Source organism: Triplophysa rosa, linkage group LG9 (assembly GCF_024868665.1).
Source record: "Triplophysa rosa linkage group LG9, Trosa_1v2, whole genome shotgun sequence".
In the NCBI taxonomy this organism is placed as follows: Eukaryota; Metazoa; Chordata; class Actinopteri; order Cypriniformes; family Nemacheilidae; genus Triplophysa; species Triplophysa rosa.
In genome coordinates this window covers 17,705,953-17,725,781 of record NC_079898.1, presented here as the reverse complement: position 1 = coordinate 17,725,781, position 19,829 = coordinate 17,705,953, and the positions used below count along the sequence as shown (strand labels likewise).

The following is a 19,829-nucleotide window of genomic DNA, read 5'->3' as shown; positions in this document are numbered from 1 at the left end:
TGGACAACGTTAGCTGTATCATCGTCGTCCTTATCATTTATTTACATTAAGTATTATTACAAATCTAAATAGTACAAAAGAGATATTTTTAATAAATGTTATTTTTATTAAATGTTAAATTTAGTGTATGGAGCAGAAACGAACAGATCAGTCAACATCTTCATAGTTCCTACAAGATAATCAATATTATATGTTCAGTTCCCTGCTTAGACTCTAGTCTTCTCTGTAGTGCACATCCAGACATGTTTCTGTTTTGTGTGTCCCTGTTGGCTGGCTCTGAGCACTACATGATGATGAAGGATTATTGTAGGTTAATCTGCTTGCCTGCCATCTGCCTGCTCCATACAAATTGAACCTGTAGGCAAAGCTACACTCACAAATGTTGATGAAGGTAAATTGGCAGGTGTTTCATTTTGTGATCCGCACAGCTGCTCATCTGCACAAAAGTAATATGAAAATGCTTATGTGCAATGATAATTTCGCAAATATGCTTACTGAAGTTTCAATCTCTCAATTTAGAATCAGTTTCAAAGGCAGTAATTACTTGTTAAGTGCATAGTTCTTAAAACAGTATACAAAGAAATAAAGTATATTTTCAGTGGTATCCAGTGTCCAAATAGATTTTCCAGTTAATTTGTGCAAGAAATCCTCAGTTATTTGTAACAATGACTGCAAATTACATGAATATAATTAAAATGAATACTTCATTTTCACAAATTGTACATTCCATTTATACGTGGGGCCAATTGAGCAGCGACTGAGTACATCTTGTATTGATCAAATTCTTTCAAATGAAAATGAAATAAAAAAATGAATTACTCTTTAATAATGTTTTCTCGCTAGTCTTTGATGCTGAATCATTTTGTATTTAGGTTAAAACAAGTACTGTAACATGAAAATGCTTCATAAGCTGTCATATCAGATGTGCTGTTCATGAACGTCTTGTGAGCTCTGTTCTACTGGACTCAAACACAACAGGGTTAAGGCGTGTCATTGGATTAGGCTCTTAGCACCTGCCTTAACTCTCCTCCATCTGCAATAAACACATTTAGAAGGACACTACTATAGCATTGTTCCCTAGTGCGCTATCTGGCCTGCTTTGCTTTGATAGGATGAAGAATGCTATGGAAATACAATTTTCATTATTTTTTCTGCTAGGATATATCTGCTTTGGTATGTATTCAATTTAGAGAACACATTGTGAATTCAGGATGTAAACCACAGGCTAAACGTTCTTATACTTGACTGTTACATTGTTACCTGATGTATAATGCATGTATGTATTTCATTTTTTCATTTGCATCATCTGTATTCCTGCTTGACAGTAGGAGGTGAGTAATGTCCCTGAAAGAAAGAATAAAAATAAAAATGTATTATTTTCTATTATTATAATGTAAAATTATTATTTATTTATTGTTTTAATATATTTTGTAAATGATTATAATTAAGTAAATTCAAATGAATTTCTTAAATGAATTTAAGTAATGAAAACGCTTTATTAAGTCAGGGCGCTCATGCATGACGTAAAGCATTTGTAATCCTGGACAAGTATTGTGATACAAAGTTAACTCTGGTTATGATATACTGTTAAATTGGTTTGTGTTATTCTCATTTCTTGGTCTCTTTAATGTTGTTTATAGCACAAAGTGACTACGCACCTTATTTCTATGATAATGGGCCCAACAGTAGCAATGGTAACATGGCATTGTTTAGTCTTTCAGAAGACACATTGAAAGGTAAGATGCTATTATATTTCATTTCAATTTATTATTAATATTTTGCTTGGTTGCTGTTCAGATCACTAAACTTGCATGTTTATGCTAATGTTACCAACTAATTAGACTTGAAACATTTTGGACGGCATCTGTTGATGGGTTTTGGTCAACAGTAACCAGTAACAATAACATGGTGACTGCTATTTATTATATACCGTGTTTTGAGCTCTGATGAAGTTGGTTGGTTGTGAGATACTATTGAGTTCAGGAGCTGTGCTATGCATTGTTCTTATAGCTCAACGGGTATTGTGTGGTGTTAGTGGTGTCAAGGTCATTAGGTCTAGAAAACGTAAAAACAGAAGCATCCAGTTTGGTTAAAAACCTCTGCCTAGTGTGTACAGTTTTGAGAGATCACAGATTGACATACTTTACTGTCTTAACCGTTGTTGTTGTTAATAAAAGACCTAAATGTAATTTTCTCATTCATTATCAATTCCTCGCTAATTCGCTGCTGTTATTTACAGGAACGCAGATTTATGTTCTAAATGGAAGTGACCCAGAAGGTCAGCCAGTCAAATATGGGCTGACCTTTGAATCTGGATCCAAGGAATATTTTTGTGTTCATCCTCAATCTGGAGAAGTAACTTTGATAGAGGAGCTGGACAGAGAGGTACATTTAGCATGTGTTAGTCTAAAGCGTTTTTATATTTGTTTAGAACCTGACAGCTGTTTATTATCACAGGCACAAGATGCAATTGAGGTCTTTGTCAGTATCTCAGATGGCCTGAATAAAGCAAGTATTGTTGATTTTAAAGTCTCATCCAGTGTTAGGCATGTGTCTTATTAATCTTTCCAACACTGTGGTGTCATGTCAGGTTGTTGAAAAGGTTACAGTTTTTGTACTGGATGCCAATGATGAGAGACCACAGTTTCAAAATATGCCCTCCATCGTGGATGTGCCAGAGGTGAGGATTCAATTATGAGTTATAAGTGAATTGCTTTGTTTTCCTTATTATTAACATTTAATATGAAATTAAGGCAATGTATGTAATCTGTTAATTAACTCCTCAATAAGTCAATAAAAATACTATGATTTTGAAATTATTCAGTAGGCTTCTTTTAAACTCTATTAATATGTGTGCACAGAACACAACATCTGGGAGCAGCATTTTCAAAGTGTTGGCAGTAGACCGAGACACAGGTTCAGGGGGATCGGTCACTTACTCCCTCCAGGTAACATCTGGCAAATACTTGCCTGAGACTACATACTGTATTAAATGGAATTAAGGTTAAATAAAAGAATGACATTTGCCTTTAGTTCATTAATGCTGGAGCCTTTATTTGAATCCACATGTTAACAGTACTGTTGAATACTGAGTCATAAAGAAAAAAATTCTATGAGCCCATTTGAAACTGGACTTAAATGGATTTTTAGTATCAGTCCACTCTGTGCTTGTGCTGTTTGGGACAAGTTTAGATTAAGTGGAAGACAGCTGGGTAGTGCAAATGTTTCACTATATAAAGTTTATTATTACTGTAAACAAAACAGCTGGGTGTTAAACTGTAGTTCAGAGAAATTAGTTTTGACCTTCCCCCTAATGGCACAAAATGGCTTTTTATTCCTTTCACATATTTTTTAATCTAGAGCACTGAACCAAACACAAAGTTTGCTATTGACCACAACAGCGGTGTGCTGAGGATAAAACCTGGAGAAGGCATCGATTATGAGAAATCTCGCACGCATTTCATCACTGTAGTGGCAAAGGTGAGAGACTCTGTTTCACCAATGAAAGCTTATTGTTCCCATTTCCAGCCCTTATCTGATTATATTGAATACTTATGGAATTATCAGGTATGTTACACTATACATATTAATGTAACAATTTATTTTGTTTTAAACTTTTGGTTTCAGGATGGTGGTGGCAATTACAAGGGAAAACAAGTAATGATGACATCATCTGCCACCTTGACAATAAATGTGATTGACATTCAAGACACTCCCCCCATGTTTGTTGGAACACCTTACTTTGGTTATGTCTATGAAGTCTCCTCACCTGTGAGTCACACTCCACACATGTCATAGTGTACAGTGTTTCAAAGCAGCTTGCACAAAAGACAAAAAGCTTCTGTCATCCTATAAACCATCATGGAAATTTACTGGCTTACATAGTTTTCTAATATATGCAAATGCCTTCAACTACACTACTTTTTTGGCAAATGCTGTAGCTTTCGTAGATCATTTCTCATTTTTCACCTAAAATGGAAATATATCGACTAACTGAACAGACTGTACCGTTCCAAATCTGAGACTGAGTTTTGTCCACAGGGCTCTGAGATATTTATAGTTTTTGCCAAAGATGGAGACATAGCAAATCCAAATCCAGTCATTTATTCAATAGACTCTGGTATGTAGTGCTTTTCTGGTTTGTAGTAAGTTTTTCATTAGTAACAAAAAACTAAAAACAAATATCAGATCTTAAACGAAACTGCATTTTATACCACCAATTTAACACATTCTTATTTAATCTATACAGGAGCAGATGGAGTTTTTGCCATTAATAAAACCAGTGGCTGTATTACACTGAAAGTATACCCGACACAACTGAAAAGGGAAACTTTTAATATAAAAGTCAAGGTAAAATTAATTTCTCTTCTTTACATGTTTGCTGCTGCATCCCTGATCTCTGAATTGAAACAGCGCTACAGTAACATTTCGCCTATTTTATGAATGAGGCAATTATTAAAATTGATCTGGCATGGTTGTGTGTTAATGCCTTCATTTCACAACCGTCATTTCTTTTGTTCTCAGGCATCAGAAGTCAATCCAGAAGGGAAACTAATGGACTATGCTGTTACCACAGTGACCATTCGGGTAGTGGATCTCAACAACCATCCACCCACGTTCTACGGAGAGAATGGACCACAGAACACGTTTGAACTAACAATGTATGAACATCCTCCAGTGGGAGAGTTTCTGAGGGGCTTGAAAATCACAGTCAATGATTCAGATCAGGTACATTCCTGTTTGCTTTCATTTCTCACACTAAACGTTTTGCAGCAACTTGCCGTAACTTACTGTAGATTTAATTTACAATTTTGTTTTAAACATAAACTTACCTAGTTCTTTTATTTTCTTTCATAAAAGACTAAAAATCTTAGGTCACTTTTCTTGTTATGTGAATGTATTGTAATTTCAGAAGTTCAGAAGAAATTTTTACTAGAAAACAAGACAAAAATGCTTAAGAAGAATGTCATTTTTTGCAGTGTTGCTGTGCTAATGCCAGTAATGAGACCAGTCTCTTCATGCTCATTTTGAATCTCAAAAGTCAAAGTGTTTTAATTTTGGCTAAAGTTGAGTTTAACTGAAAATCAAAACAGTACTGATAGGAAAGTAGCATTAAGTAGTAATTAAATCTACAGTAAGTTACTGTCAAATCTGCTGCAAAACTACAGTAAAGTTTTACACTGTAGATATCTGTTTATTTTATATTTGTTAGTCAGTGTTTAATAATAGCAGATTAAGTATAACAGAATATTTGCAAAGAGCATTATTTAAAGATAAACATGGCATTAAATCATTAGTTTAATGCATCACTTCAGTGTGCTTCAATGTTCAGTCATAATGAAACAGATTCATTTATGTTACATAAATGAAACGAATGTAACCAAACAAGCAGGTGGTCCATTTTGAGCTTGTGTCATATTATGTAATAATTTATCTGGTTATTCAGCATTCATTGAGAGATGTGCAGATTCATTACACAAATGAAGATCACATTGGGAACCACATTGCAACAACATACAAACTAAAAAACATTTTTGCCATCCATTCAAAAAAAGGTTTTGAGATATCATTCTAAATTTACATTTTTAAAAGCTGTAAACATTACATTTGTAAGTATTATTTGTGAGATGAAATTATGTTACAAAATGGGTTTATGGTGTATTCTTGTTGTTAGGGAGCAAATGCAAAATTCCACCTCAGATTGGTTGGCGCAGGCCGCATGTTACGGGTGGTTCCTCAGACTGTCCTGAATGAAGCCCAGGTCACTGTCCTGGTAGAGGATTCTGCTGGAATAGACTTTGAGAAATCAAAATTTTTGACATTTAAGGTAATCTGCTGGAATTTTATAAGCAAAATTTAGAAGAGTATAATGAGGCCAAAATGTCACGTATTTGTTTCTTTTTTCCAGCTCCTCGCTGTCGAGATTGACACACCTGAGAGATTCAGTGCTACAGCAGATATAATCATTCATCTACTAGACACCAACGATAACGCTCCAAAGTTCACCTCCGATTTTTACATTGCCCGGATTCCAGAGAACTCACCTGGAGGCTCCAATGTTGTGTCTGTGACAGTGAGTACAGGACACTGTAGACATTATATAAAAAAACACAAGAAGATTAACAAGTCTGTCATCCTCTCCAGAGTGTTCTGCAACAGTATAAAAAATGCTAAGCAATAATCATCTAAATATAATGTTGGAGGACCAGATTCCAAAATCATGCTCAGTATGTGAATTCTTACTAAGCAGTAAGCTTCCAGATGGCTATCATTTTCATTCAGTTGTGTAACACCAAAAGCCCAGATTTGATTTTGACATTAATAGACACTAATGGCATCAGTACCATCACCTGATGTGGTCTTATCATTAAACCATTCACTTTCTCTGGTGACAGTAACATCAACTTCCTCAATGTCGAATAAAATAAGTGAATATGTTTTTACTGTCATCTAAAAATATGAAATATAATATAAGGCACATAATATGTTTCGAGGTTACAATTTGCTAAGTGATCTGCTAGATTTTGGACATAAGAACATGCTCCAAACATGAGTAAATCCTCACATCCCCAAAAGTCATCTGTTCTGTTACATAGACGTTGACCACGTTCACCATAAATGAGCATGTTTGTGACGTTTGTTTATCCCAATCTTCTTATGCTCTCCACAGGCCACAGATCCTGATTCTGGTCTATGGGGAGTGGTGAGATACTCCATCTACGGTTCAGGTGCAGACCTGTGAGTAACATTACTCTGGTATCACGCTCTTCATCTCCATCTTTGGATGTTAGTGTATGTTTGATCGCTTGTAAGGTGCTGTGGGACCTGCTGGTGCAACACCAGCTGACTGGAATAAGCCATGTGAAAAGCAATCGCTTATGCAACATCATTAGCACCGAAACGCAGACGGTTTAATGAATGGGAAAGGAGGAGGGATGTGTCTGAGCTTAGCTCGATTCATCACACACTGGAGGGGTCCAGTCACATGCAGCTTACAAATACTAAGGCTCCTAAGACATTACAGACTTTATAAACAGGTGGTAATAATAATGATCATAACCATTCTGGCAAACTTCCAATGACTTGCAGTAGTAAGAGTTGGCTTTGTGACTCTGGCTGCCTTATGACAAGTCACTGAGGACGAAATGTACCCAAGAGGATTTAATTTTGTTTTCTTTCATTAAATTCCAAACCCAGTGCACAAATAGCTGGAAAATTCTTGCCATCTTGGAATGCAGTTCAGTCTATATTCAATGAACATGTGTCCAGCTCTAAGCTTCTCAAGGCCATAAAGATAGATTCATGATCTCTTTTGGTAACATATTATTTATGTTTTATACAGCATAAAACACACGACTACGAACCAAATTAAGTCTGTAAGTGGCGGCTTATTGGCAGAAAAAGCATGTTAAATCGTTGTGGTGTAAGCTCCCGTTGGCTCTTTGAACTTGATGTCTTGCACACGTTATTTAAAACTGAGTGAGCGAGCAAGTGAGTTAGAACCCATGTAAAGACAGTAATACCAGTTTATATCCCTTGTTTCATTTAACTAGCACCAAAAGTCTAAATTGTATGAAATCATTTCATTTAAATGTTAAGTTCAATCATGTTATGTCATTAGTAGAAATTTCCAATATCCAATCAACTGTTTACTTTGACCAAATGACATCATCTCTTCTCTACAGAGCTAAAAAATAGAACTACAAAGTTCAATTTCTGGAACAATCTGCTTTTACACCACACGTAGTACCTAGACCTCCATTTTGGTTAATCTGCTAATGGGATTTATGGAGAAAATAGATTTGTTGTCATGCTCATGTAACTGCCCCACTTAAAGGTGCAGTCTGTAGATTTAGCACCATGAAATATTGTTTTAAAAATACTGATTCAAAAATAAGTTTCACACAAACAGAAAGAAAGAGTTTGTGGTTTAAATGATCTATACGACAAGCCTAACCTTATTTTCTATACATTTACATGCAGGTTTCTCATTCAGGCTGATTCTGGAATCATCTACACCCAGCCCTGGGCCAGTCTAGACGCTGAAGTAAAATCCAAGTATAACTTTTATGTGAAGGCCGAAGACACAGAAGGAAAATACAGTCTTGCTGAAGTCTTTGTTACCATCCTGGACCTCAATGACCATTCACCAGCATTTAATGAAAACTCACTAGAGAAGACGATGATTATCGGCGCACCGGTGAAAATAGAGGTCAGCTTCTAATTTTAAAATGACAATTCACCCAAAAATTACAATTCTGTCATTATTTACTCACCCTCTTGTCATTTCAAACCTGTATGTCATTCTTTCTTCCGCAGAACACAAAAGAAGATATTTTGAAGAATTTTGTTAACTGGCCCCCATTCACTTGCACGTTTTGTGTCCGTACAATAGAAGTGAATGGGGGCCAGTGCTGTTCGATTACCAACTTTCTTCAAAATATCTTCTTTTGTGTTCTGCGGGAAAAAGAAAGTCATACAGGTTTGAAATGACAAGAGGCTGAGTAAATGATGACATAATTGTCATTTTAAGGCTGTTCACTGTTCTGTAATTTCTGATTTATCTTTCTTTGACGATGTTTAGGCAGTTGATGAAGATGCAGAGGAGCCAAACAATGTAATTGAATACTCCATCATGAAAACCGACCCAGACAACATATTTGACATTGATGCAGATACAGGAGAAATAAAGTTAAAGCCGTACATCAAGTCTATGGACATTGTCCAGAACATCACTAACCAGAGAGACTGTACCTGGTCTGTGGTAGTTCAGGCCAAAGACAGAGGTTCTCCATCATTTAGTACCACTACTATAGTAAAGATTGACATCACAGAAGCGGTAAGTGTTTTTTTTTTTTGTTATTTCAAGAATATTCTCATTCAAAACAATCTAAAAATCTAAAAGTTACCAAAAGGCCATTCAAAGAGGTTTGCACTCACGTTTATTGTACATGTAAGCCAAAACAGTAGCCAGTATTTGTTGCCAGTATTATCTCTTTAGTGAACTTGGTACTGCAGTTTTTACTCTTGAGTGCAATTTTTTACTACCTTTTTTCTATTTTTTCAATACAATATTTTTGAAGGTCTAATTTAAGTAGACCTTTATTTTATCTGTATTGTGAAACTTTAACCTTACCAGTATAACAGAGTTAAGTCAGTGTTATTGTGTCCTTTACAGATCAAATCACGAATGATATCATACTTCTTGAGTTTGAGAACTCGGCCCTGGACTGTTTTCAGCATTTGTATGAGCGTTGTTGTCCTCGCTGTTTGTTTGACCGTTTTCATTTCCACCATAATTTACTGGAATGCCGTGAAAAAGTCCCGGGTCCACCCAAAGGGCAAGATCAGAAAGATCATTAGAAGGTCCTGACCATGAGACACTGTTACAAGACTGCAAATATATTTCTTTAATTGACAACAACACAAATGCTCAGCTTGGTTTTTTTATTTCTTTTCCATCTTTCATTTTGTTTTGTCTGTAAAAGAGCGCAGTTACAATAAAATCATTCACATATGTCTATTTTTCTGAATTGTCTGATTATCTGTTCAGACTTAATTAGTTCAGCATATATATCATAAAGACGAGGCTACATGGTCTTATTTGTGGGTGTCTCATTTAAGTCTTCTGATCTTGTCTGGCTCTTGTGTAGCACTTAAATTTAACCATATTATCTGGCTAAATCAACTTTTTTCAGTCAGTTCTCAGACGCCAAGATGCCATGCAGTCATGCCATTTATATTTACTCTGAGCAGCCCTATCTGTGCTCTCCAACACAGATGTGTACAATCCAAACACTGTGTTGACTGCTGTTGGCATCTCTGGGAGATGATTTACCTCCCCCACTTTACCATTTGTCTCTGGGCAAATAGCAAAAGCCTACAATATAATCCTTGAGTCCTGTGGACTTGATTTCTCTTTGTGCTCTTTTACAGACTCAACTCAGGGGACCATTGGCGTCCTTTTTAATGAAAAGTAGAGAAAATCCCATGCATATCCTAGGCTTGATTGGTGGTGTCATTGTAACCGTGGTTTGTGTGACAGTCCTGATCTCTACCGTTATATACATAAGAAACATAAAGTCCAACCGGATCCTGCCCTCCCGGCGCATCATACGGAGGAAATGTAAACCTCGGAGACGAGAGAACTTTCAGCAACCATTTCGAGAGGAAAATCATGGAGATCATTTCAGAGAGAGGGGATCTGAGATTCCTACAGTAGAAAACGTCAACTGTAATAACAACAGGAGTGCGTGTAAACATCGATCCCCTCCGTCACCTCCTAACGCCCCCGTTCCCCCACCGTTGCCAAGTCACTACAGGAAAAAAGACAGGGATTGGACGGTACCTACAGTGTCTGCCTCCGTGGCGTCCAAGACAAAGAAAAGGTCTGTTAAGGAAAAAGACAATCCTGTCAACACGGCACTGGTTTCTGAGCTCAAACTCAGACTGGAGCAGAAAAAGATGGCTAACAGATACTGAGTATGTATGCTTAAGTATGATTGCTTAAGTGATGACCACAAGGACAAGATCCCAGCAGGCATTGGACACGTCTGCCAACTTGGCAAGCTACTTACTGAATCTTTTCTAATGCGTACATTAGTTGGGGCTGCAAGTCAAAGCTAATGGATAATTAAAAGACGTGTTACGGGAAACTAACAGCCTGCTATCATGCCCTCTTCTGGATAAAAAACAATCATTGGTGTACCACTGTACCTACTGTAAGCTTCTTGGACATTTCTCCATCTTTGGTTAGTTTTCATCTGGAAATTTAAAATACACGTATATTTACACTATAATTGTAATATAAGGGTTTTTCATAAAAAGGGAAACTAACAATGAAAATAAAATATGCCTCTTCATAGTCCTGTACTCACTATGGTTTTTAAGTTATTAAGGCCAGGGTATACAGTATATGGATTCTGGATCTCATAGAATATTGTCTGTTCCTTTAAAGAACCATCACAATGCCAAATTGTTTATAGAATTTGTTGGTTTATATGATATTTTATTTGACAAAACCTTTTGATTGTTTAATCCAGTATTATACTTTGTGTAAACCGTGCTAAGCAGATGTCTAGACTAAATTTTTTAAAAAGCTCCACTGACAAAAAAAAACAATTATTTTAGTACGATTAGTACTATCATGTCTTTCAATTATTCATACATTAAGGCACACTCCAAAAGATAGAGGTGCTTCACGATGCACAATTTTTTTTGTCTAAATGGTTCCACAAAGAACCTTTAACATCTGAAGAATTCAGATTATAAAAAGGTAAGAAAGAGATGGTTCTTTGTGGAACCAAAAATGTTTCTTCTATGACATCGCTGTGAAGAACCTTTCAAGCACCTTTATTTTTAAGAGTGCAACTGTGCATGATGTAATGTACCTAATCCCTTCATATAATGCAGTGTTAAATGATTCTTGGATTGCTCTCAATTTATGAACTCTTTTGTATATAAATATTTAATGCTAAATTCTTGTTTGTTGCTTTTTCTTTAGTTTAATTTCTAGAATGAGAAAAAAACTGTTTGTCTATTGTCTATATTGTAATATGTTGTTTCTCTCTCATACTGGCTAATGATCCAGTTGGTGACAAATAATTTGTACAAGTGATCATAGACACCCACAGTTATCTATCATAAACTGTCCAGCTGCAGCTGTGGTTTGTGCTTTGCTGTCCTGCTGTGCTTGTTGTTTTTTGGGCTTAGCATGGAGCTTAGATTTGGTGCTCACATTAAGATTTTTAGGACAAGTTATGAGTTTGCTCTCTGTGGCTTTCCTAAATCTCTAAATACGCACTGTCATATGATAACAGTTCATAAGAACACTGTTTAATATTAAGTCAAACAGTCTATTTTAAACACTTGATGGCTTTGTTCAAACACCCCTGCGCATGAGACAAAACTGCTGTGATGGCGAAAGTTCTGGTTACAGATAGTAAAAGCAGCACTTGGGGGTAAAAGCACAAATGTTGTGGAATTATACCCCATATAGGAAGCAAGGAGGATTACTTGGTTTTGAATGTTGCGTTTCTCTTTTATCCTTGTGCATCAGCGCACTTTGGAAGTTTGTAATCCTCTCTAAAAAAAAAACAAGATGTGTCCATGTTTATTTTGTACTGTGGTTTACTTTGAAAAGCTCTGGCTGAGGTCACAGAGCGGACTTAACGGTCCCCATCAGAAAATGTTCCGAGTTTATATGAGGATTTGGTTTGAAAGCTTTATTCATTGTTCAAGGACACCAGTAACATGATACAAACAGATTGTGTGTTAAACAACTAAATATTCTGAATCATTTGTTTTGCTTTTGTCAAATAATGTTGAAAACTGGTAAAAAAAAAAGGTTGACTGTCGTGTTGAAAAACACATCTTAAACTGAATCTCAAAATAAGATAACTGAATCGCGCTGGTATCCACATTTCACAATCAATATCTAGAAAAGCAGAGGACACATCAGCCAGTGACAGCTGTGCAGAGATACAGTTAAATTTTGGATCCGGTAAATGATCATTCTCTGTTAAGTACTGGCAACTTGATTTGCGTCACAGAAGGGTGGGGGGTTGAGAAGCCAGTGGGCTTAGAGGGAATTAGAAGCGCATGACTGTATAGCTTTCACATCAAGTGAACAATAAAATGGTCTTTCAACATATATTCCTCAACCATCTGCTTGTGTTGACCATTGCGGCTTTAGACGGCTAAAACTCATCTGCTCAGCTGTTATTCTCATTGTTATGATTACAATACAATGCTAAATTCAAATGAAAATCAGTCTGCAACATATGCAATAACCGTTTCCCCATATAAAAGCAACTACAGAAATCATTTTATTTAAACACAAACATTCAGTAATGTTCAGTAATGATTTTCAATCATTCAATAACACATATTTACAATAGTACACTGTAAGGAAACCATTATTAATACCATACACTATAAAAAATGCTGGGTTGTTTCTGCCTATGGTTGGGTCACACGTGTACTCATGAACCATGAGTTTATACAACCATGTGACCACAGATTGTGACATTCCTTGTAATTAGTGTATTACGTAGTGTAGATCTCCAAGCTGGATGAACCTCCCAATGTAATTAAAATGGAGTCCTCTCTGAGTCCTGGGTATTAATCAGGCTATACAGTAGATACCACTTTGCATGTGGCCTCAGTAAAGCTCAGCTGTCGGTCTGCGATCATTCCTCATTTTATGTATCTTTTCAGCAGACCTTCGTCGGGTCTTCTGATCCTTGCTGGATTCCTGACAGAGGCCTTCATCGCTGGCAGCTTGGAGACTGTCAAACGTACCCTGCCTCTCATCCGGCCTGTGAGGGTGCTCAGTATGTCTCCTGTTTCTCCACATCTCCACCCCACGCTCAAAACAGTTGAACCTGGCATCGGTGGTGCACGCGTACATTCCCGCCGGCACGGCGAGCACCATGGCAAGCACAATGACCACGATGTGAATGAGCCTCTCTCTCTGTTCCATCTCATTGAAATCACTGCCCGTAACAAACACGATGCACTGGTCGTTCCGAGGTGCCTGGCTTTTCAGAGTCACACAGATTTCATACTTGGTGGCTGGGAGGAGGTCTGTGACAGAATAGGTGTTAATGCCTGGCCCGATGTATATCAGCTCCTTCCTGGGCGAGTCAGGGCGGCCAAAATGGATGGTGAACCAGGTTTCCGCTGGATTCTCTGTCACAGCACGCCACTCGATCGTGATGCCGTAGACTGTCTGCTTGGCTATACGGATGTCGATGTAAATGTTTTCTTCAGCTATGGCAGCAAAGTGGACTGGGGAATGAGACAGTGAGCCATCTGGGTTTTTCACGTGTAGTTGGATGTTGATGGAAGAATTGCCAAGGAAATTGTTGGCGATGCAGGTGTAGACTCCTCGATCAGCCAGGTGGAGAGAAGGGATGACCAGCTGGGACATAATAGTGTCCTCATCCACACGGCTCTGAATCTCTGTAGACATAACACAAATGATAATATTTAAAGGAAAATGATAACTGTATATGTTCTTTGGGTGAAAATGTGCCAACATAAGCTTTCTGGTTGTATTAAATGTTTGGCTTCTGTTAAAAATCTTATTGAGATTAACCGATTTGTGAGATAATCCTGTTTCAGAATATAACAACATATGCAAATAGATCTGATGTATTAAAAGTTTTAGGATAAGAGTTTAGGAATCGTGCGTCATGTATAATGCTATAAATGCAAAATATCGTTGGCTGTAGAACAATGTTTACGATGAGTTTACCTAATATTCAAAATACATATAGGCTATTTAAATAGCTAAAGATAAACATACGTTTATGTTTTCAAAAGAATAAATCTTACCACGAAATCCTCTTAGTATCTTAAGGCCGTATATCCATCGAATAGCAGGTTCAGGTCTGGCCGTCGCAAAGCATGTTAAAGTGACGTTTCTGCCCAAAGGCACCGTTATGTTGGGGGTCTGGACTCTAACTGCTGGTTGCACACATGCTTTTAACGCGACCTCATGAAAAAACTTCCCAGCCCTGAATTCCGGACCAGAACATGTTAAATACGAGTTCATTAGAATGAACGGCTGGCTCAACGATCTGATAAATTCAACGAAGCCCCCAAGGCGACAGTCGCAAAGCCACGGATTGTCGTGAAGTGCCAAAACAACATTAGGTGCTGCGGTTTTGTATTTTTTGCTTTCTGTGTACAGAGGCCAGTTCAAGAAGACGTCCTTAGAAATGACCGACAGTTGATTAGAGGATAGATCTAAATAGGTCAGACCTGGTAAAAACTTTAGCGCGTATTCAGGGAGGGCGTCAATGAGGTTGTGTTTCAGGTCCAGAATCTTCAGGTTGGGTGTTTCCTCAAACGCTGTCCATGGTACTGAACGCAGTTTGTTACCCTGCAACCTGAGCTCGGTCAGGTTAACCAAACCCTCCAAACTTTTGATGTTTATGATGGCGATTTCGTTAAAATTCAGCCAAAGATTCTTTAATGACTTTACGCGGGAAAATGCTGACCTCGGCAGCTCACGTAGCTGTGACTTCTCAATGCGGATTTTGGTAAGGTCTTGCGGTAAATCCTCAGGAACTGACGGTAATGCTGTTTCCATACATGTGAGTGACCTAGAAAAAAGCGTTGAATACTTTCAGTTGTACATTTGAACGTTTGTTTGCAATATCTGATTCTTTAGTGTATTTACTGTATTTTTTCGACATCTACTGTATTATACATTCCTAAATGTAGAGGTGCATGAAAAGTTCAGTAGCCTATGAGTGTGGTTCCATATCATCCACAGAATCGTTCTGTTGTAGAAATGTCTCTAATAGTGGAAAATTATATAGACTTATAAAAACTAAGAAAACAACTTAAAAGAACTTATTTAAAGAACTTTTGGCTGAAAGTCTTTTTCTGAGGAACTAAAATGGTTTCACAGCATCGCTTCAAAGAAGACGTTATTTTTTAAGAGTGTTTAGACTTCAACTTTCAAATATGTCAACGCTACGCTTTTCCTCAGAACCGTCCTGACATCATGACACCATTGTTATTAATCTAATGCACTAAAGGAGCTGAAACTAACCTTCCATAACGATCAGTCACGCAGGAGCATCCCGGAAAACACTCCGAGTTGATGTGACTAAATAAAAGAAAGAAGTAAATAAAACGAAATATATCTGAGACGCCCATAGCCTCCTGTAAAACTAACATAAGCACAGTGTCCTCACGCTACATGACTGCAGGAACTGTACAGTAAAGCTTATTAACAGTAATCCTTGACGTGAGAAACTGATTGGAACTTATGTGGGTTTGCAGCGCTGCCGTCAACACATTTTAATCAGGGCACCAATTTGTTATATGCCAAAATAATTCAAGAAGAAACAAAAACAGGTTTAAAATGTAAAAACCAAGTTTATTTTGGAGCAAAAATGGGTGACTACAAAGAAACCTTATCCTGTCATAAAAAGTGATAAGGTGGCACACGTTTCACTTGTGATAAAAATATAAACACAATGAGGACCAGGTTGTTGCATAAGGACATTTTAAATACTCTCCATGTTCATATTTTCTGTGTTACTCAAGATGCATTATTTTCTCTGTGTAAAGAGATCGTATTTGTAATACAAATAAAGTGTGTGGAAATCAATCTATAATTCGTTTATATAATTAAAGCAAACAATAACAGTGATGCTATTACAGGATTTGTTCATATGCGCAGTCATTTACATGAATATTTCCCTTTAAATCAGTTTCTTTTAGGAGTATCTGAAGGGCTAAAAGTTCATGTGTGCGTGTTTCTGGGATTGCTCAGCCACAACCCCACCACCAGCCAAATGGCTTAGTTTAGAAACCAAGTCCAATAGCACAGCAACAAATAGCAACATTACTAAGACTTCTTAGTTGTGCGCTTTGTTACTTCTGCAAAGTATCAAAAAGTTGCATTACACATTGCCAGTCACGTACTGCTGGTACAGATTATGTGCACTCAGGTACTGCGGCTGGGCCTGGATACTTTGGAGGCTGCGTGGTGGAACTGTGGCTGAGGAATATTGTCAGCAGAAGTATTCATTTGGCTGTCCCTCAATCTTAGCTGTGGATTCAGAGTCCAGACTGGACCTGGCCGACAGCAGTCTGTTGGACTCCTCTGCATTGAGTCTGGTGAGGTATTCCCCTTCCAAACCTTTGGACTTTGTGTTGGGGGAAAGTGTCTCAAACGTCACATACGAGTCCTGAATGTCTTTCGACTTTTTCCCCAGAAACTTTTGAATTTTCCTCTTAAGCGCCCCACAGCACACGATCACAGTAAGAGGCACGGCTATCACGCAGGCGACCGTGATTACTACTACATTAATGAGCTTTTGGGTTCCATTAGCGCTCGCCGCCGCATCTGTTGAGAAGATTACACACTGCTCCTTTTTGGGGATCAGCCCCTTGACGCACACACAGGCGATGTATTTGGTTTTTGGAACCAGTCCCTCGATGATGATCCTGTTGTTGCCAGGACTCACGTTGATTCTGCTCATATCCCTCTCTCCAAATACGGCATAGAGGACGCTGAATGCTGTGGTGTTCTTAGCCGTTGGGGCTCTCCAGTTAAGACACACGGTGTAGTCTGTATCACCGATCACTTTTACAGAGCGGACGACCCTGTCAGGGTCTTGCTGGAGAGAGGATGTGTTTGCAGCGAGATTGCTAAGATTGGTCTCCAGGTACCCGTCGGGACTGGCTGTTTGTGTATTTGTTCGACTGTTGGCAGCATTGTCCCTCTCCATACCTGGATACGGGCCTGTGTAACTCCCAGTTGCGCCGAGTGGTGGTGGATTCTTGGGTGTTGGTGAAACATATGTGGCAAAAAGTTTGTCTTGATAGGCTGCCTTGACAATAGGGCTTGGCCTCTTGCCCTTAACTTTGGCTTTCGAAATCACCGTCAGATTCTCTGCCTTGGGCGAATCACTTATAATCAAAGAAATGACAGCCTCTGCGCTTCCTGCATAATTTGTGGCTCTGCAGATGTATTTTCCAGTGTCACGGTAAGATACAGCAGGCACGCTTAGAATAGACCAAACTATCCCCTCCTTTGAATTCTCCAGTTGAACTAAAGTTTTGAAGGAGAACACAGAAAACAAATGAGTGTATTTGCTCAATAAGCCGCAATGCAGTGATTAGTATCACAATTCACTGCTGTGCCAGCTTTCTCATAATCATGGTGAATTAACACTTCTGGTTAATAGCGCTTGGCAACTCCTCTACTCTACTAACTCACCTGTGCCATTCAGTGGCTTGCCATCTGCCTTCCTCCATGCCAGCTCTGGGATGGGGACGCCAATGGTTCCGCAGCGCAGGAGGACATTGTTGCCTACCACACTCCTCACCCGGGCTACAGCTGTGTGGACCCGTGGCCCCTGGCAGCGCCTGAGCTCGGCATCGCTAAACAGAACGCCGGAGAGGCTCTCAGGATCAGCGCACCTGAGCCGCGTGTCAATGAAGGCCACTGACAGACTGGGAGATTTCTGGAACTGGACCAGGTCATATAATCGACAATCACACAACCAAGGGTTGTCATGGAGACCTGGGGCAAAAAAATGATCGGATCAAATTTTTTTGGTAATATTTTTGACATCTACTATTTTTTGTAATTAATGCTTTTAATTATTTATTTAGAATTATTTATTCGGTAAGAATACAAAAAAACTTTCTTACTCACCAAGGATCATTTTTGAACTTTCAGGTCCCGGGATAGGTTTGATTGTCAACCAAGTACTAAGAACCTCAGATGGCACCGTAAGCAAACTGTTGCTGGATAGATCCAGGTAGGTTAAATTTTTCATGTAGAGAGCTGCCTCTGGCGGAATGGAGGAGAGCTGGTTATTGTGTATATCGAGTAACCTAAGACTGGGCATGTCCATTAGAGATTCCCAAGGAAATGAAGTCAGTGAGTTTCCATCCAGTCTTAATTCCTCTAAACTGTACAGACCACGGAAACTGTCCGAGTTGAGAGAGGATAAAATGTTAAAAGACATCCAAAGGAATTCTAAATTGGATAGGTAACTAAAAGCCTCGCTCGGGATCCTCTTGATGGTAGTCTTTTCGATCCGAAGTTTCGAGGTGTCCTGTGGGAAAGTGGCGGGCACCAGGGAAATCTCTGGGTCATTGCAAATCACGCTCCTGCAGAAACGTATTAACAAGAACAAGGCACGATAATCACGGATTTACAAACATGCGCATTCGACATGAATCTTTAAAACCAGCAGTCTCAAATCACAAAAATATTACATATGTAAATGTATGAACAATAGGTTGGCAAATGGTCCTTAATTTGAGTCTGAAAGTACACAATGCAATATAAAAGTGCATAAAAAAAGATGTGCAATAAAAAGAGAGAAAAAATGCAAGGAAAAGTGAATTGATGATGATTCAGTCATTTAATGATATTTAAAAAAGTTGTAAACTAGTCAAATTTAGATTTAGGTTGTTTTAAAACTAATAAATACTGAAATGCCTAAAATAAGCATAAGGTATATCCAATGAATATGCAAGGTCAAATGTTTGAATACAATTGACAACAGAGCACCACAGTTTAAATGGAAAACTGGAATAATAATGTTCACGTAACATAAAAATGTTGAAATTGTAGCACAGACACGCACCTGGCTCTTGACCCATCACTCAAGTTGTGATAAAAACAGCTGCACTGAGAAGGACAGGAGCTCCAAACAAGTGGAAATCCACCTGAAGCCAGCAGCAGACCAAACAAGACAGTTAGAAACATTTCAGCACTAGTGCGGATAACACAATCCTGTACTTTTAATTAAGAGCCATCTGGTTAAAATGATGGAAAAATCATCAGCATGTCATGGTCCCTCTGCTGCGCCGCCCCATAGTGATCTGACTGCTACCAGCACTGCAGATAAAAAGGATAGACGAGGATTAGCAAGAGGATGTGCGTTATTTTCATTTAGATGCGTTTGCATCTTGGAATCTGATAGGCTACACAGAGATGTAGCCCTTAATTATAGGAGAAAAAACTTCCAAATTGGTGTTACCAATCCTCCAATCTCTACCAATCTCTCTCCTCTTTACCAATCGTTTTTAATCCATCCTCTACCCTAATATAATTGATTTGGTTTTAATTGCATTGGATTGCTTTTTTTGCATCACTTATAGATGGTGTGAAAGCGGTTTCATTGTTTACAGAATGACTACTGCATTGTTGAATTAAATTATTTTAAAAACAGACTATTTTGTTTATGCTGGGCTTGTAAGCTTTGGCACCAAGTCTTCTGTTCTGACAAGACTCAAATAAATGCCAAGTTGAAAATAAGACTTTCACAAAAAAAACAGAA

At 38.2% G+C, this 19,829-nt stretch overlaps 3 protein-coding genes across 3 annotated transcripts in view; 1 reads left to right on the top strand and 2 right to left on the bottom strand.

The window, feature by feature from the left end:
- Nucleotides 1-12,082, top strand: part of cdhr1a (cadherin-related family member 1a) — a 99,255-nt gene extending 87,173 nt beyond the window's left edge. Inside the window, exons 4-19 of the mRNA XM_057342850.1 lie at nucleotides 1,641-1,736; nucleotides 2,240-2,385; nucleotides 2,458-2,508; nucleotides 2,591-2,680; nucleotides 2,862-2,948; nucleotides 3,361-3,480; nucleotides 3,628-3,771; nucleotides 4,042-4,120; nucleotides 4,250-4,350; nucleotides 4,525-4,728; nucleotides 5,675-5,827; nucleotides 5,909-6,073; nucleotides 6,671-6,738; nucleotides 7,984-8,212; nucleotides 8,585-8,839; nucleotides 9,937-12,082. Coding sequence (XP_057198833.1) covers nucleotides 1,641-1,736; nucleotides 2,240-2,385; nucleotides 2,458-2,508; nucleotides 2,591-2,680; nucleotides 2,862-2,948; nucleotides 3,361-3,480; nucleotides 3,628-3,771; nucleotides 4,042-4,120; nucleotides 4,250-4,350; nucleotides 4,525-4,728; nucleotides 5,675-5,827; nucleotides 5,909-6,073; nucleotides 6,671-6,738; nucleotides 7,984-8,212; nucleotides 8,585-8,839; nucleotides 9,937-10,482 — 2,534 coding nt within the window. The 3' untranslated portion in view covers nucleotides 10,483-12,082. The remainder of the gene's footprint in view (nucleotides 1-1,640; nucleotides 1,737-2,239; nucleotides 2,386-2,457; nucleotides 2,509-2,590; nucleotides 2,681-2,861; nucleotides 2,949-3,360; nucleotides 3,481-3,627; nucleotides 3,772-4,041; nucleotides 4,121-4,249; nucleotides 4,351-4,524; nucleotides 4,729-5,674; nucleotides 5,828-5,908; nucleotides 6,074-6,670; nucleotides 6,739-7,983; nucleotides 8,213-8,584; nucleotides 8,840-9,936) is intronic.
- Nucleotides 12,083-12,235: 153 nt separating this feature from the next.
- On the bottom strand, nucleotides 12,236-15,675 carry lrit2 (leucine-rich repeat, immunoglobulin-like and transmembrane domains 2). The gene is made up of 3 exons (XM_057342612.1): nucleotides 15,569-15,675; nucleotides 14,341-15,113; nucleotides 12,236-13,965 (listed from the first exon to the last, which is right to left on the bottom strand). The coding sequence occupies exons 1-3, from the start codon at nucleotides 15,673-15,675 to the stop codon at nucleotides 13,163-13,165; spliced, it is 1,683 nt and encodes a 560-aa protein (XP_057198595.1). The 3' UTR covers nucleotides 12,236-13,162.
- Nucleotides 15,676-15,883: 208 nt separating this feature from the next.
- lrit1a (leucine-rich repeat, immunoglobulin-like and transmembrane domains 1a) lies at nucleotides 15,884-19,353 on the bottom strand. Its single transcript, XM_057342507.1, has 4 exons — nucleotides 19,134-19,353; nucleotides 18,191-18,651; nucleotides 17,750-18,055; nucleotides 15,884-17,581 (listed from the first exon to the last, which is right to left on the bottom strand). The coding sequence occupies exons 1-4, from the start codon at nucleotides 19,253-19,255 to the stop codon at nucleotides 16,539-16,541; spliced, it is 1,932 nt and encodes a 643-aa protein (XP_057198490.1). The 5' UTR covers nucleotides 19,256-19,353; the 3' UTR covers nucleotides 15,884-16,538.
- Nucleotides 19,354-19,829: the final 476 nt, after the last annotated feature.

Excerpts from the sequence above, each read along its gene's own strand:
- lrit1a (XM_057342507.1), bottom strand. The coding sequence starts at position 19,255 with ATGTTTCTAACTGTCTTGTTTGGTCTGCTGCTGGCTTCAGGTGGATTT. Across the intron at positions 18,652-19,133 it reads AGTGATGGGTCAAGAGCCAG|GAGCGTGATTTGCAATGACC; the intron begins GTGCGTGTCTGT and ends ACGTTTCTGCAG. Across the intron at positions 17,582-17,749 it reads CAAGCCACTGAATGGCACAG|TTCAACTGGAGAATTCAAAG; the intron begins GTGAGTTAGTAG and ends TCAAAACTTTAG.
- lrit2 (XM_057342612.1), bottom strand. The coding sequence starts at position 15,675 with ATGGGCGTCTCAGATATATTTCGTTTTATTTACTTCTTTCTTTTATTT. Across the intron at positions 15,114-15,568 it reads GTGACTGATCGTTATGGAAG|GTCACTCACATGTATGGAAA; the intron begins GTTAGTTTCAGC and ends GCTTTTTTCTAG. Across the intron at positions 13,966-14,340 it reads GATACTAAGAGGATTTCGTG|AGATTCAGAGCCGTGTGGAT; the intron begins GTAAGATTTATT and ends TTATGTCTACAG.